The sequence below is a fragment of the Mytilus trossulus genome, chromosome 2 (genome assembly GCF_036588685.1).
Source record: "Mytilus trossulus isolate FHL-02 chromosome 2, PNRI_Mtr1.1.1.hap1, whole genome shotgun sequence".
Taxonomy (NCBI): Eukaryota; Metazoa; Mollusca; class Bivalvia; order Mytilida; family Mytilidae; genus Mytilus; species Mytilus trossulus.
In genome coordinates, this window is record NC_086374.1 from 75503201 (window position 1) to 75522159 (window position 18959).

The following is an 18959-nucleotide window of genomic DNA, read 5'->3' on the forward strand; positions in this document are numbered from 1 at the left end:
TCATAGATAGCACCGAATTGCCATATATAAGAGTACAAGGGAAAAGAATGTGAATTTTCTATAAAATTTCCATATGTTATGAATTGAATCAACACAAGGGTTCATAATCCGTCTCTCTTCATCTTGTATATATTATTCCATGAACACTTTTGCTACATATTCCATTTTAGAAGCCAATTTCTACTTAAAATTTAATACCAATTCGTTATTATCATCCAGGGTAAGTGGAAATGTGAATTACAGTTAAAGATATGTGTGGGGGAGGGACGTGCGTGAGTGAGTACGTGTTCGGCAAATTATTAAAATATTGCATTTCTTTTGGAATGCGTTTCTATATATACATTTTGCCATATGCCTAGGTCACACATTCACGAATTTGAAGCCGGATTAGCTACGGATACTATCCGGCATCATTCGTGGCAATCTGTATTAGTCCGTAGATATCAGTATTGTTGTCGTAATCATACGTAGTGTAACGAAAATCGGTCATAGTTTATTTATTTTGATGTGAAACTCCAGTTGTCTTTCCCTGTTAATTGTGTTTCTATATGTATTTAAGTTTCTCCATAGTTGGAGCACCATCTATCACTTAAAACACCCCTAATTTTGGTAAAGTCTTCATTTTCACCCCTTCACGTATAATGGACCGTTCCATATGGTAGTATATAAGCCAGCTCAAGACAGAGAAACTTTGTCACCGACCGTGCGAGGGCTAGAAAGCCAGTCAAGGTCGTTAAACACTTCCATATATATGAAACTTTGTCAGTTATATGTGGACCGATGAAGTGTTAACATCAGGATTAAATATTCCAACTGGTAAGTAGAGTGAAATAAGTGATTCCAAAGGATATATAAAAAGTGTTCGGATTTATATGTGGATGTTGCAATAGTGATTGTGATACAATGTATAAAGTAAATCTGATATATAAGTGATTTGTATTAATGAGAATACAAGGTGTATACTTGCTGGTGTTACAAGTTGTACTATGTGGAAGTGTGAATACTTCATAGATTTGTATTAGTGAGAATACAAGGTGTTTACTTGCTGGTGTTGCAAGTTGTAATATTGTGGAAGTGTATTCGTGAAAGTGCACTGTGTTAAACCTTACCAGTTGGATAATATTCATTGTGTGTGAACTCAAGGAGATAGTTAGTGCGTGAGTTCAGCTGTGTTTATATGTATATTCCTTGTGAATTGAAGTATTTGTTCATGTGTAAATGTGTCATTGTGGTTAGTTGCAGACTAACAATGTGAGATTAAATATTGGTGGACGTTGTAAATAGAAGTTATATATATGTGATTTTGTGTTCATACGTTTTGTGTGATACGTACTTGATGCATGTTGCAAAGTAATCTGTTGGTGACATTGTGTAATAAAGGCCCGTACTCATGTTGCATAGTAATATGTTAGTGACGTTGTGAATAAATCGGTCTGATACATGTTGCATAGTGATTGCATAGTGACATTGTGTATATATATATTCTGTTATGCTACAGTGTGTTTATGCATTGTGAATAAGATACTTCACCTTGCATTTTGATTTATGTGCATTGTGCTGTGTATATAGTTTTTGTGGTGAATCAATTTCAGGATGTGTTAATTGTTTTGAATAGGACAACTGGTTGTGGTGCAAATTGAAGTTGAACACTTGAAATCCTGATTAATTCAGATACGGATCCATTGATCGTCCGGTTACACGTTACAGTAGTATAGTAGATCGTAGTAATACTTGCATATGCTTGACAATTTTTGAACATGCGCAAAATTTGACCACGGGTCAAACGACCGAAGTAACTCCGTATTAAACCGTATAAGACCGCACTAATCCGTTTTAGTCCCTATCAAAACTGTATTAATCCGTCCTTATTCCTAGGCCCAAATGATTGCTACGGTAAGTTTCGGAGAACTACGTACTATTACGGTTACATCACGTATTGTTAAGGATACAATACGATTTGTTACGAATGTGCCACGTAACGGCACGTTTTATTACGTTTTGATACGGATAGCAAGGTATCAGCCAGGGTTCTAAGAGTCTATTACGGTTTACTACGTTACAACACGATAAAATACGGAAAACTGTTGATTCTTTTATTTTCGTTGGTACCAATTTTTGTGGATTGTGGAAACCTCGAATTTTCGTTGATATTTGATTTAAAGGTTATGCCAAAGTCTGGATACAACCTTAAAGAAATTTGTTTTTCGTTGAATATTAAAATTCGTTGTTCACCAGTACCCACGAAACCCAAAAAACCCACGAATATTGGTTCCAACGAATAATAATGAATCCACAGTATTACGTCTGTAACGCGGAAGAGCGACTGACATAAGGTTAGCTTCTGTATAAATACTTCATACCTATAAGGTCATATAGCTACTTATTCTGTGTCTTGACGTTGAGGTGTACACAATATTTATCCCAAATTAATGATCAACAACTGCTGCTTGCAAATAATTGGCTGGAACTCGATATTGATATGGCACCAAATAATAGAGCAGGGTCGAGATACTTGATGACAGACGTAGAGATGACAGAGTAGATGGTGGCATAGGGACTGACCTCCCTATCCATAGCTAGTTTGAGCCCCTTATGACTCAATTGTGTGCGGAAAATTCAGCTACATTTAAGAACTTTGAAAGAATAGCCCTAAATATGTTTCAAGAACTGCTACATATCATTGGTCCGAGGATTACGAATAACACCACATAATAAAGACAGACAGATAAATGATTTAATTAACAATATCGAAAAATAATCTCAATTAACTGCCAAATAGAAATGATGAATAACAAGTAAATTATAGAAATATGACGGTTCGTACTATTCCGTTGAAGACCGTTCTCATTCGTACTAACCATTACTTATACCGAAGTAAACTATGGAACGCCACAGCTGCCTTATGATAACAATAACCATATCATTAAGAGTAAAGATATATCATGAAGCAAAATCAATGTTCTATACCATAAGGACATTAGACTATAATACTCTGTCAATTTACTATATCACTAAGATACATTTATATACTATAAATACAATTTGATACAACATGGAGCTACCTTTTTATACTATTCTGTCATTTCACTTTGTTATGAAGATAAAAGTTCCTATTATGAAGACATCTTGATATAACATGGAACTACATTTGTTCAAAACAATCGTGGTGCGGTCGTGGAGAAATCGGGTCGTAGTAGAAGCGTAGTGAGAGTGCACTAAGGTCGTATTAAGATCTCAAAGGTCGCTGTATCATCGTAACATGAGCGTAGCGAAAGAGTGTTTCTATTCGGTGAGACTGCGCTACGATCTCACAGCGACGTTATTACGACCTTACTACGACCATCACGTTCTCACCACGACCCAACTACGTTTACACTACGACTATACCACGATTACATCACGCTGTTCAAGACCATAGTACGATTCTAGCACGCCCTTGTCATCCTCATTACGCTCTTCTAACGACCTGACTACATTCATACTACGACTATCATTTTTATTATAATTATCACATAAAATATATTAAATCTCTCCAGGTTTTGTTTGTCTTTATGTAACTAGGACGTCTTGTCCATATTCTCTAACGACTCAACCATGCTTCTCGTTTTTATATAGATTAGACCGTTGGTTTTCCCGTTTGAATGGTTTTACACTAGTAATTTTGGAGGCCCTTTATAGCTTGCTGTTCGGTGTGAGCCAGGCTCCGTGTTGAAGACCGTACCTTGGCCTATAATGGTTTACTTTTATAAATTGTTACATGGATGGAGAGTTGTCTCATTGGGACTCATACCACATATTCCTTTATCTATTGACACATATATGTGTCATCTCTGCTATCGTCTACTAAAATATCGCCATTTCGAGCTTTATGGGCCAGCAATAGGTTGTTATTTAGTTGGATTGGTCGGTCCGACATGTCTGCTTGATCGGGATTCGTTTCTATTATAGCTCCCTCTGCCTCTACATCAACCCGTACCACCACGCCCTCGTGTTCTAGTAGATTTTGGTGGCATGACTGTATTGTTTCCGCGAAATCTGCGTTTCAATAAAAATTGTTTTAGAAGGAATGGAACTGTATTGATAAGGAACACAATGTTGACGTTATTGCTGAGAACGTAGTAAGATCGCGGTATGATTGAGTACAATCGTGGTAAGAACGTGATATTATCGCAGTAGAAGAGTGGTAAGATCGTGTTACAATCGGAAGAAGCGTGGTAAGATCATGTTGCAATCGGATAACTCATTGTATGGTCGTAGTATGAACGTGATGAGCGTAAAAAGATCTTAATGAGCGTAGTGAGGTCGCAGAATAAGCGCGATGAGAACGTGGTATAATCGTAGCGGGATTGTTGTATAAGCGTAATGAGGACATAGTAGCATCGTGAAAGCAACGAAAATTTACATTTTCATGCCGCTCATACCGCGACCTCACCACGATCTGAATTTAATATAGATCGCGGTGAGCGTGGTGCGATCGTGGTCTAGTTGGACTGGGGCTTTAACTAAACTATTAAATGATATTGCTATGTCATGAAGATACATTTTATACTACAAAGACATCTAAATATAACATTAAGCAACTTTTTAATACTATTTTGTCACCCCAGTATATTATAACGATACATTAGTATACTATACGATCATCTCGATATAATATGAAACAATTTTGACATACTAATATGTCATATAACTATCTTATAAAGACATATTTTAATATCAAGTGCATAAGACCATTTCATCATACCATAATACTATTTCACCATACCATAAGACCATTTCATCATACCATATGACAAATCTATAAATTAGGGGGGGGGGGGATTCCCCGCAAAATTCATCAGCAACATCGATTGGAATAAAAAACAAGAGGCTCTCAAGAGCCTGAATCGCTCACCTTAATTCTTTTGGTTAAATCTCTCATCAATGATTATTTTGGCTTTTCAATTTATTTAAATGTTTTTTGGATCGTCCTATTTTCTTCAAAAGCAAAACAAAATCATTTTCTCCGATGTTCTATTTTAGCCATAGAAGCTATGTTTCTTGACATACAAGGAAATAAAATATAAAATTTATACTAGATACTATGAAACTCATTTAGCCTAAGTTTGGCTGAAATTGATACAGCAGTTTCAAAGGAGAAGATTTTTTAAAGTAAGTCAACATGATGAACAAATTGTGAAAAAAATCTTTAAAGGGCAATAACTCCTTAAGGGGTCAATTGACAATTTTGGTCAGATAGACTTATTTGTAGAACTTACTTTGCTGAACATTATTGCTCACTTTAAAGTTTATCTCTATCTATAATAATATTCAAGATAATAACCAAAAACAGCAAAATTTCCTTAAAATTATCAATTCAGGGGCAGCAACCCAACAACAGGTTGTCTGATTCATCTGAAAAGCAGATAGATCTTGACCTGATAAACAATATTACCCCATGTCAGATTTGCTCTAAATGCTTTGTTTTTTGAGTTATAAGCCAAAAACTGCATTTGACCCCTATGTTCTATTTTTAGTAATGGCGACCATGTTTGTTGATAGATCAAAACTTCGGATACAATTTATAAACTAGATACCCTAAGGAACATTCAGTTAAAGTTTAAAAGTATTTGGCCCAGTAGTTTCAGAGGAGAAGATTTTTGTAAAAGATAACAAAGATTTACAAAAAATGGTTAAAAATTGACTATAAAGGGCAATAACTCCTAAAGGGGTCAACTGACCATTTCTGAACATATTTGTAAATCTTACTTTGCTGAACATTATTGCTGTTTACAGTTTATCTCTATCTATAATAATATTCAAGATAATAACCAAAAACAGAAAAATTTCCTTAAAATTACCAATTCAGGGGCAGCAACCCAACAACGAGTTTTTGAAAATTTCAGGGCAGATAGATCTTGACCTGATAAACAATATTACCCCATGTCAGTTTTGCTCTAAATTCTTTGGTTTTTGAGTTAAAAGCCAAAAACTGCATTTGACCCCTATGTTCTATTTTTAGCAATGGCGACCATGTTTGTTGACAAATCAAAACCTCGGATACAATTTATAAACTAGATACCCTAAGGAACATTCAGTTAAAGTTTGGAAGTATTTGGCCCAGTAGTTTCAGAGGAGAAGATTCTTGAAATAGTTTACGACGACAGACGACAGACTACGGACGACGGACGACGACGGACGACAAGTGATGGCATAATCTCACTTGGCCCTTCGGGCCAGGTGAGCTAAAAAAGGGGGCGTAAAGGAAATCTGATTTCGGACCTTAGGAAATCGCGTTTAAGATGAATGAATTTATTGACTCTAATGTTGCATTTGCCTTCAGCAATGCGGAGTTGAAAAGACCTGTTATCCGCAAGATAGACGACACATAAAGATTAGTACTCCCTAAAAATAAACTAAATAACTTACAAGACAAAAACAAAAAGATGGCCTATATTTTTTTCGTCAAATTTTAATTATCATGAAAGATACCTGTTTGGTTTAGATAGTTTGCTTTAAGCACATGTTTGTAAATCATGTTGACAGGTACGATGCAAAATGGTTAACCTGTATCCCGTAACCATTACAGTTTATCCGTATTCTTGAATAGTATAATTTAAGTATTATTAGCTAATAGCTAAGAGCCAGATAGGCATATGTTTAAATTGACATTATTGTTAAAATCATGATGATATGTAAAATAAAGTTAACAAATCAATGCTGAAAGTTGATAAATAATTACTTTTTTGGTTTTATATAAATTTTACGAAGTCATATAACGTTGTACATAGACACCTTCAGGTCAAGGGGAAGGTGCATTTCAATACTCAATTGATAGGGGGTGTCGCTAGGGTTCCGGTACCCTACCCTTTTCGTATAATTAAGATTCTACAAATGTATAACATTTCAAAAGGACAAGGTTCACTTATGGCACAAAATGGCCTTAAATATCAAATTTATCATAAAACTCAAATCGTCACAATTTGATTCGAAAATGGGTCTATTTCAAAAGCCGTATAAATCAGTTTTTTTCATAAAAGTACATACTATTCTCCAAAGAAGGCCATTTTTTTTACATTTTGTTAAAATATGGCGGTTTTGTGCAATTTTCTGATCTAAAAGCTTTAGGAAAACCTTGGCCGCCACCCACGATACAAAATGTTTTGAAACCAAAAGATTCCAATTTTGATATAGAATTCATCAATACAAAGACTTTTTTTTATCGTAGATGGAGGCAAAAAAATTACCAAAATTGACCGAAAATACAAATAATGCTTATTTCAGGGGTTCATAAATATTAAAGGAAGGTGCCAAAAAATATATGTTTGTCTTAATAGTATTATCACAAGTATTTCTATGCAATTTTTTTAATTTTTTGGTCCGATTTCAAAAACGTCAAAAATTTAATGCCAATTTTAACCCGTCGTGAACCTTCTCCTTTGCGTATGTGAAAGTGTGACCTTTTTCCATTTTGGTTTGGTTTCATAAAGTGTGTTCAAAAAAGGAACTACCAAATTGACGAAGAGGGGAAAATTGTGGACAGAAACACAACCATGAACACCCAGACGTTCGGCTATGAAAACAAATACCGGGCATTTTATTTAACAAGTAATGGGAACATTTCTGTATCATATCATATATTTCTGATATAATCTATTACCTATTCACATATTCAGCATGTATGTCTTGTATAAAACATGCTGATATTCAAACCACCATAACTCACTTTTGTTCTGATATGAATGTAATATTTGTTACTGTACTATAAACACTTATTCATCAATTTCATTCATTTTTTTTCAATTAATAATCCAGCCTAAAACTTAAAATTTAACGGGATATAGTATATGTATATTTTTCATCGATGTTATATATTTGATTAATTTTCATTTTGTTTCGTTTATATCTGAATATTCATTCGTTTCTATTTTGTTTTGCACTTTATAGTCGCCCTGTCTGATGTTGGTACGGGGATTAACGTTCGGTTTGGATACGGAAATTAGAGATGAACACTTCTTTTTTTGACCATCTTCAAATAATAATATATTAAAACATAAATGTTTCCAGTATGTTGTCATTGCAATAGGGGGGGGGGGACTTCCTATATATACCACAACAAATTTCCCCCCTTCGTCAATTTGGTAGTACATTTTTCAACACACTTTATGAAACCAAACCAAAATGGAAAAAAGTCACACTTTCACATACGCAAATTTTGAAATGTTTTATATAGATATAGGAAGATGTGGTGTGAGTGCCAATGAGACAACTCTCCATCCAAATAACAATTTAAAAATTAAACCATTATAGGTTAAAGTACGGCCTTCAACACGGAGCCTTGGCTCACACCGAACAACAAGCTATAAAGGGCCCCAAAATTACTAGTGTAAAACCATTCAAACGGGAAAACCAACGGTCTAATCTATATAAACAAAACGAGAAACGAGAAACACGTATATATTACATAAACAAACGACAACTACTGTACATCAGATTCCTGACTTAGGACAGGTGCAAACATTTGCAGCGGGATTAAACGTTTTAATGGGCCCAAACCTTCTCCCTTTTTCTGAAACAATAGCATAACATCACAACATATAAAAACATACGATAAAATATCAATTAGCAGACTTAACTCAATCAAAAAACGTATGATTACACAAAGAACGAATAAATTTGATCTGCGATATCTGAATACAAATGCACAGTTAATTAAATATTAGAGACAAACAGTCATGACCAAAAGGCTATCAAATAAATTCAAACACACTGAGAAATATTTAACCAATCAATGTTCACTTTAGAAAAAAACCGGTTTTTTATAATCTTGAAGTTTATACAAATGTTGTAAGAATAAGTGAAAAATTGAAGATATTACAAATAATCAAAGCTGGTATACAGCCAAGATCCATATAAATAAAAAATGACAAAAAAGGATTATAAACAGTATCAACAGGTCGAATTAACAAGAAAATACGATTTGAGAGTACTCGCAGTTACTGACAGCTAGTTAAAAGCCAAAACCAATTAATAGTAAAAAATCATGCATCAGAGACTAAAATCGACTAAAACACATCACAGGGATTTAGTATTTTAACGTCATTAATAGTCAAAGAAGACATGACTTGTGCAATGCCAAAAATAAATGTATCGACAGGTAGTAGTATAGTGAAGAGCGACTTCTATAGAAATAAAAGTTAACGTGGCTGTGTCCCCTATACATCTCGCCTCAAAAGATAATGAAATTTAGTTATGTTTTAATTTGCTAATGACAAAATCAATATTAGTGCCAATGTGAACTATATTCAGAGATCTAATTACAATATTGGTACGATAACCCTTGCTTATAAGTTTGTTCAAAGGTTCGATGAGTTTACAAGGATCACATAGTGATTTCCTCGCTTTAAGTACAATATTACCATAAAATTTAGGATGAGAAATACCATTTTTAATAAGCTTTCTACAGGTATAGCCAAATTTACTAATCAAATCTTTGTATCTATGAAAGAATTTAGTAAAAGTTTTAAGTAATTTATGGTATCGAAATCCCTGACACAACAATTTACCAGTGATGCATTGATTACGTTCGTTAAAATCTATGACATCAGAACACTCACGGGCAAACCGAACGAGTTGCGATATATAAACACCGTATGATGGAGCCAAAGGCACATCGCCGTCTAAAAAAGGAAAATTAACAATAGGAAATGAAAAATCGTCTCTTTTGTCGTAAATTTTAGTGTGAAGTTTCCCGTTTGAAATTGAAATGTCTAAATCTAGAAAAGGACAACTGCTGCTGTTTATGTTAGATTTAGTTAAAGTAAGTTCGTTTGGGTAAATTTCTGAAGTATATTTAGAGAACTCTGGATTATTCAACGAAAAAATATCATCCAGATAACGGTAGGTATTTTTGAATGTATCAACCAAATGTAACAATGATGGGTCTTTACTGAGTTTGGTCATAAACTGAGATTCATAGCAATATAGAAATAAATCTGCTATTAAAGGGGCACAGTTGGTGCCCATAGGAATACCTACTACCTGACGATACACTTTATCGCCGAAACGTACATAAATGTTATCAAGCAGAAAGTTTAAAGCTTCAATCATATCCTCACATTTCCAGTAAGTGTATCTAGCATACTTTCCTTTTTCGTTACAGAAAAAGGCCTTAAACGAGTTACAGCAAATAAAATTACAATGAGATTTTTCGAAAGACCATTTTATCAAATACAAAAACTTTTTCTTTATAAGATTGTGTGGAAGTGTAGTGTACAGAGTAGAAAAATCATAACTGTCAACAGAATTGTAAGGACCATTGAAAGCATGTATTTTATCTAAAACCTCTAAAGAATTTTTAACACTCCAAAAATAATTAATACCATTATTTTCATAAGCTTTATTACAAAAGTTAATAACCAGTTCTTTGATAGTAGTAAGGGAGGTGGTTAGAAGCACTGATAGATTAGTAGTAGAACACTTACTCGAAGCGGAGATGAAACGGAATTTAAATGGTTTTTTGTGTAATTTCGGTAACCAGTACATGGTAGGGACTTTCAAATGTTCGGAAGATGCTTTAAGCTGGGCAGTGGCAGTGGTATGCTTGTTAACGATTTGACTCTCTGTGGTGCGCACTGACCTGAATGTAGAGGAATTTATTATTTCGTTTTGAAGAACTTTCGTGTAGTATATGCGTCACACCACCACTACATTATTTGCTGCCTTGTCTGCCGGTACGAACACAAACCGCTCTGCGAGTACCTTGAGTTTGTTTTTTATTCTAGAAATGGGAATATCATGGTTCCTATTATTAATTTCAGAATTGTTTTCTAAATGAGATATTCGAATATCAACAGTATTCATAATTTTATTCAAATAACTGTCTAAAGATTTTTTATCGGATTTTTCACGTTTGCACCAATTTTTACAATAGGCAGACAGAGCGTCTTTAATGACCTGACGACACTGTTTCCAATCTATTGTAGATGGAGGACGGTATTTCGGTCCTTTCTTTAGAAAAGTTATGACTTCACGGTCATCGACTATGTTGAGGTCTCCTGTGATAACATGACCATAGGGAACATATTTAAAACTAGATGTTTCGCAATCTCAAGTGGAAGGAACATTATTTTCTATATTGACGTCTGTTGTAATTGACGTATAATTGAAAATCAAATTTCTGCTCGGTTTTTTATAAGAATACGAAATAATGGGTTGTTCTATATTATCAAAATATGGAGGTATTAAGCTATAGACAGAAGAGTCATTGAATATGCTAGACAAATTAATAAAATCAATACCTCTATTTATATATTTTAATTTGAGAAAATGTCGTTTACGATTTTCAGGTTTATCAATAATAGGAAAAAGCCTGTGATGACAAAAGGCTGTAATAATACGGGTGTATTCATAAAATGGGCTAAAAAAAGAAATTTTATCACACTCAAGAAAAATAGCATATAATTTACTTATAGGTATCTGACCCAGTTTGCATAATACTTGATGTCTGCCATTATTCTTTATTATAGATAACAGATCAGCAAGTGTATAATTTATACGATATTTAATACGTTGATTGCGGTTCTTGCGTTTACCATGAGACCTATTATTTCTAAGTCGTTTATCAACAATATTAATGACATCGATATGAGTTTTAGATATGTTCCCCTGCCCTAATATTTTATCATTTAGACCGAGAGGATAAGCTGTTTGAAGTCTTTTTATCCAAAACAATTCGCGAACTTCGCGTGATTTTTCAAATTGCTTGTGTGATTCTCCTGGTTGTTTTTGAACGGTTTCGAGCGGTTGGAATTTTATATATTTCAGGTTATGATTATGCTTATCTAAATGCTGATATACTAAACTTTTGAATTTTTTGGGGTCTACGAAAGCGGTACAGATGTTCTTGATTTCTTCTGAAATACTCTCGTCCCGTCTGTCCCACATATTGAATACCACACTTAGGTTGGGTTCAAGTTACCACATATATTAGGTTTTGAGTTTTTCAGGTAATATCACAGGAAAAGGAGAGCGAAAAGGTTCTCCCGTTCACTGTTGACCTTATAGTATTTTGAGAAGTTAATCTAAAACAAGTTAGTCATTTTTTGGCATTGCACGGGAAAATTTGTGGATATCCACGTGCATTTTTGTTAAATAATCTGGCTGTAGTGGCATTACCAATACGTTTATTTATGCACGTAGATAACCTAGAAGTTGTGTTGTTGATAATATTTTTTCCATTCCGTAAAATCATGATAATTTAATAGGGGTATAGGATCAATACAAAAGACCGGAGGTTGTAACATTGAATGAGGATCACAGTTACGGAATAGGGAATAATTAGGAGTGCAGTAAAGAACTCTTACAAAAACTGTAATAAAAGGCCCGACGTATGGACTTAAATATAACAAAACTGACATGTATAACAAACACAGGGCAAAAACAGTGGTTGTAAGAAATCTAATAAAAACCATAGCAGGGGGCAATAAGAAAAAAAATAGCAGGCGTGGATGAGTATCAATACATCCCAACATCGTAAACAATAAAGAAATAAACATGTGAAAGCTCTCTCACAGGCAAACAACCAATAACTGAAATATATAAGGGCATACACTACAAGCATGCATTTGTAGAATATTTATTTTACGAAAAGGGTAGGGTACTGGAACCCCAGCGGCAACCCCTATCAATTGAGTATTGAAATGCATTATTCCCCCTTGACCCGAGGGTGTCTTTGTACAACGCTAGATAATCATATGCCGATCTGGCTCTCAGCTATTAGAAAATAATACTGGGTACACGTTGCACATCGTACCTGTCAACATGATTTGCAAACATGTGCTTTAAGTAAACTATTTAAAACAATCAGGTTGTTTTCATGAAAAATAAAATTTGGCGAAAAGAATATAGGCCATCATTTTGTTTTTGTCTTGTATATTTTTTAGTTTTTGTTCGTATATTTTTAGGGGGTACCAATCTGTATGTGTCGCCTATCTTGTCGACACCAAGTCTTTTCAACTCCGCTGAGGGCAAATGCAATATTAGAGTCGACAAATTCATTCATTTTGAAAGCGATTCCCTTAGGTCCGAAAACAGATTTCCTTTGCGACCTTTTTAATTATTATTACAATCGATGTTGCTGATGAATTTCGCGGGGATTTTTTGCCGCTAGTTTAAACATATTTATTTATAGTGGATTGGTAATCAAGTTTTGCAACTTATATTAATCCCTTTCCACTTTGTGGGTGCGAATGCTGCCTTGTAGCGGCATTACCCTGCACTTTTACGAAATCTAGAAGGGTGTCTTTATCGTGCATGAGATATGGCTCTTTCTCAACATGAGTCAGCCATGTACCGTCCCCTTCCGACGGACTATCATCGTTTCGTCAAGACCATACTCGCAAATGGTGTCAAGGGAGAGCCGAACATTCAGTCCCTGAAATTTTCATCTAGACGGGAATCGAACCAGGAACCTTTGCGGTAGTAGTCCGATGCCCTTACCTCTACACCACGGCTCTCACGCCGCTATTTAAAGATTTGATTTATGGTAGGATTAAACGGTCTTATGATTTTTTGATTTAGTTAAGTCTGCCAAATGATATTTTATCGTGTGTTTTTCCATGTTGTGATGTTATGCTATTGTTTCAGGAAAAAGGGAGATGGTTTAGATCCATTAAAACGTTTAATCCCGCTGCAAATGTTTGCACCTGTCCTACGTCACGAATCTGATGTACAGTAGTTGTCGTTTGTTTATGTAATATATACGTGTTTCTCGTTTCTTGTTTTTTTTATATAGATTAGACCGTTGGTTTTCCCGTTTGAATGGTTTTAAACTAGTAATTTTTGGGCCCTTTAAGCTTGTTGTTCGGTGTAAGCCAAGGCTTCGTGTTGAAGGCCGTACATTGAACTATGATGGTTTACTTTTTTTCAAATTGTTATTTGGATGGAGAGTTGTCTCATTGGCACGCACACCACATCTTCCTATATCTATTGTGGTATGGTGAAATGGTATTATGGCATGATCATGGAAGTATCTTAATTGCCAGGCAATGGGCTAAGCGCGAGAAGGAAGACGTAGACACTCTATCCGAATGGATTAAGGCAGTGAGGTCGTTAATACAAATCAGAATTAAGAAACTGAATGGGTCCATCAATGCCCATGCTACGTCAATCTTCAAAGACCCAAATGTTGCTAAACACCTCCATGATAAATATGTTGTTGTCCCCGCAGACAAAGCCCCAAATAACATCGTTTTTGTCTGTAAAAGTCATTACATTAATTGCTTGATAAACGAATTAGGTATAGACAATTCACTTGGAAACCCAACATATACCCTCACGACACTTACCAAAGAGGAAATCCTGGATAATCATAGGTCTGTTCTTTGTTCCTTTGGTATTTCAACCAAAGATGAAGAACTGGATCTTCCATCACTGTATTGGATACCTAAACTACACAAGTGTCCTTACAAACAACGGTATATTGCTGGGTCTTCCAAGTGCTCCACGAAACCCCTTTCTAAATTATTAACATCCATCTTATCAGCCATCAAAGACGGGCTTCAAAGTTATTGTGAAACTGCCTATTCTAGAGGTGGCGTGAATCAGATGTGGATACTTAAAAATTCCAAAGATCTTTTAGAGTACATATAATCTAACTCTCTTTCATCTTGTAACAGTATTAAAACATTTGACTTTTCTACTCTTTACACAAGTATTCCACATTCCAAACTAAAAGACAAATTAAAAGAGTTGGTATTACTTTGCTTCATAAAAAAGAATGGCCAACGTAGATACAAGTATCTTGTTTTAGGGAGGGATAAATCCTACTTTGTAAAGAATCATTCTGATTCAAACAAAAAATTCTCTGAAACCGATATTATCAAGATGCTTGATTTCTTGATTGACAACATATTTGTTACGTTCGGAGGACGTGTTTTTCAACAGACTGTCGGCATCCCAATGGGAACAAACTGTGGCCCTCTACTTGCTGACTTGTTTCTTTATTATTATGAGGCTGACTTCATGCAGGAACTTCTTATGAAGAAAGATAAGAAGCTAGCAATATCCTTTAACTCTACTTTACGCTATATAGATGACGTTCTTTCACTAAACAATTCAAAATTTGGTGACTATGTGGATCGCATCTATCCCATCGAATTGGAGATAAAGGATACCACAGATACAGTTAAGTCGGCTTCATATCTTGACTTACATCTAGAAATTGACAATGAGGGTCGGTTGAAGACAAAACTTTACGACAAAAGAGATGATTTCAGCTTTCCAATTGTGAACTTTCCATTTCTAAGTAGCAACATTCCAGCAGCACCTGCATACGGGGTATATATCTCCCAATTGATACGATATTCCCGTGCTTGCATTTCCTATCATGATTTTCTTGATAGAGGGTTACTGCTCACAAGGAAGCTATTAAACCAAGAGTTCCAAATGGTGAAGTTGAAATCATCCCTTCGTGAATTTTACGGACGCCATCACGAGTTGGTTGACCGTTATGGACTAACCGTTTCACAAATAATATCGGATATGTTCCTTACGTCGTAACTACAATCCCCTTCCCTTTCATGAATTTGACCTACCGAATTAGACTATTTACCGGATTTGTAATCACATAAGCAACACGACGGGTGCAGCATGTGGAGCAGGATCTGCTTAACCTTCCGGAGCACCTGAGATCACCCCTAGTTTTTGGTGGGGTTCGTGTTGTTTATTCTTTAGTTTTCTATGTTGTGTCATGTGTACTATTGTTTTTCTGTTTGTCTTTTTCATTTTTAGCCATGGCGTTGTCAGTTTGTTTTAGATTTACGAGTTTGACTGTCCCTTTGGTATCTTTCGTCCCTTTTTTAATACTTCCATGGTATGATGAAATGGTTTTATAGTGTAATCAAATAGTCTACTAGTATATAGATGACACATCGTGATATAAGAATTTGATAGCTTGATATTAAAATATGTCTTTATAAGATAGTTATATTACATAATAGTATGACAAAATTATTTCATTTTATATCGAGATGATCGTATAGTATACTAATTTATCATATGTTTAGTAGTAAATACAGTAGTTTTGCATATGTGATAAATAGCCTGCTGTTTAATCCATATCGCGCAACTTTGATGCGCACCCTTTATCGCATACCCTTTATCACACCCCTACCCTTTATCGCACCCCTACCCTTTATCACACCCCTACTTTTTTTTTTTTTTTTTTTTTTTACATAAAGTCAGTTTTTGTTTTTTTTTGCTTATGAAAAATTTTCCTCAACTTTTTTTTATGACGTCATTGTTTGGTATGTGACGTCACGAACGTCGTTTTCATATTGTATGTGACGTCAAGAACGTCAATTTTTTCTTAATTTTTGGCACACTAAATGCAACTATAAAAAATACAAAAACAAACAAAATATTTTTAAAACAACAGCACGTAAATTGTAAGGTAACCAAGGTGCTTCGGATTAGTAATTGAGCAGTTCTTTTTTAAGGCCTTTAAAACAAGACAAAAGTAGAACTGAAGGTAACCCAGTGCTATGAACCAGAAAACAGTTCATATAATACTCTTCTGTTGAAACATATGATAAAGCGTATAATACATGGCAAAATCCGTATCACATGCCGTATCACCCTCGACCAATATCATCCCTCGGGCCTCAAGGCCCTTGGGCTGATATTGATGTCTCGGGATGATACGACATATGATACGGATTTTGCCATGTATTATTCTCTATGTATCGTTATAATATACTGAGGTGACAAAATAGTATGTTAATAATGTTATATTTAGATGTCTTTGTAGTATACAATGTATCTTAATGACATAGCAATATCACATAATAGTTTAGTTAAATGGCAAATCAGTATGAAAATTTACCTCCATGTTATATCAAGATAACTTTATAGTAGGAACTATTATCTTCATAACAAAGTGAAATGACAGGTAGCTCCATATTGTACCATAGTGTCTTTATCGTATATAAATGTATCTGAGTGATGTAGTAAATTGACAGACTATTTTTGTCAAAAGTCGTTATAGTATAGAACATTTGCTTCATAATATATATTTACCAATAATGATGTGGTTATTGTTATCATAAGACAGCTGTGGCGTTCCGTAGTAAACCGTTGTTTACCCGCAGCATATACGTCATGTAACGTGTCGTTGCGTACTAAACCGTGTAATTTCAGTATTGTATCGTGTCTTACCGTAAGAATCCGTATCACTCATGTCGCCAAAATGAACCCCGTCCTTCATTATCCGTGGTAGTAACGTCAAAACCCGTAGTCCTACCGTTGTGCATACGTATAGGATCCGTATCAGACTATGGAAACTCCGCGAGATTTACTCCGTAGCGGATCCGGCGAGGTAATCCGTGAATGTGTGACCTAGGCAATACACCAATATCGTCCGTTCATTCTACTAAAAATCGATTCTTTCATACTTGTACGACGTGCATACGCAACTATTTTTGCTTTTGAGAGTTCACCAGTCATAGACCTAGTTGCTTATTAAAGCTAAGATTCTTTTCACCTAAAAATAAAAATGTTGAAAGGTAATCATTCACTCGGGGTCTGCTTCTCTAAATGTTTCTCTGTGATGACAACTACCCATGATAGATGGTATAAATGAGCACATGCTCCTGTCCAATATGAACTTCATTGCAATTAGTATAAACCAATGCATATGTTAACTAATGCAGATGCTCAAAACTTCTGCCAGAAAATTGGTGAAAGATGTACTAGTATCCCATAGAAGATGGGTATGGTGGTGGAATGTAATTTTAAGATAACAAAAATGTAAAGTTCACAAATTTCATACTTTTCAAACACATGTCTTTCTACCAATTGTTTAAAACGTTTTTTTATTTATGATTGGTTTTTTTTTCTTTATTTTTTACTATTTTTTTACAGGTTGCACCGAGTTTAAAAGCCCTTATGATGGAAAAGGGTTCAATTATGGTCACTTACCAGCCTCTTGGAGATCTACCAAACTTCTTCCGCATAGCTATCTCAAACCCAGCAATACAAAAAGAAGACCTCGATTTTGTTTTAAATGAAATCGAAGAACTAGCTAAATGTTTATAAAGATTTCCTAAATAGAATTGAGATTAATGAAACTGCCACTTAGTGTTGACAGACAGATTGTTGTCATGATAGAAAGAAGTGTTAAGAATAATAAATGGCCTACTTTTTTTGAACTTGTAATCTGAAATGATTGTTTAGAATGATTCTATTTCGATTGTTGCATTTTATCTCAAATTCATATGAAACTTCATATTAAACCGAAAATATGCATATGTTATTATAACTAAATGGCTAGTTTTTATTAAAAAGAATTATATATACAGGTCATACATACTATTTTCCCAAGAAAATTTTATAATTTGTGAAAATTAAGAACATATTTACTTTTTCTAATTGTGTGTTTCCAGTCAACAATTCGCTAATAGGTTTTCCGTATGCAGTGGATTCAGCGTTACCTTTTTTTTAATCCGGTGATCGCAATACGCATGGACCTGTCATTGAAATAAACTATTATCTTTTGACTATTTTATTAATTGTGACTGTTTATTTAACGCATCATGTAAATGTAGCGGAATTTGATGAGACTGTTATTAAAGTGAGAGGGTTAGCGCTATAGAACCAGGTTTAATCCACCATTTTCTACATTTGAAAATGCCTGTACCAAATCGGGAATATGACAGTTCTTGTCCATTCGTTTTTAATGCGTTTTGTTATTTGATTTTGCCATGTGATTATGGACTTTCCAAATTGATTTTCCTCTGAGTTCAGTATTTTTGTGATTTTACTTTTTATTGTACATGTTATACCTACACGTCCTTGTACACGTACTCAATATCCATATCTTTATTATTATGAGGCTGACTTCATGCAGGAAATTCTTAGGAAGAAAGATAAGAAGTTAGCAATATCCTTTAACTCTACTTTACGCTATATAGATGACGTTC

At 34.6% G+C, this 18959-nt stretch overlaps 1 protein-coding gene across 3 annotated transcripts in view; it reads left to right on the forward strand.

Moving 5' to 3' along the window:
- LOC134708025 (glutamate decarboxylase 1-like) overlaps positions 1-18537 on the forward strand; it is a 154005-nt gene extending 135468 nt beyond the window's left edge. For all 3 annotated transcript variants that reach the window (XM_063568267.1, XM_063568266.1, XM_063568265.1), the window contains exon 14: positions 17902-18537. In XM_063568267.1, coding sequence (XP_063424337.1) covers positions 17902-18075 — 174 coding nt within the window. In that variant the 3' untranslated portion in view covers positions 18076-18537. The remainder of the gene's footprint in view (positions 1-17901) is intronic.
- The last annotated feature ends 422 nt before the right edge of the window (positions 18538-18959 follow it).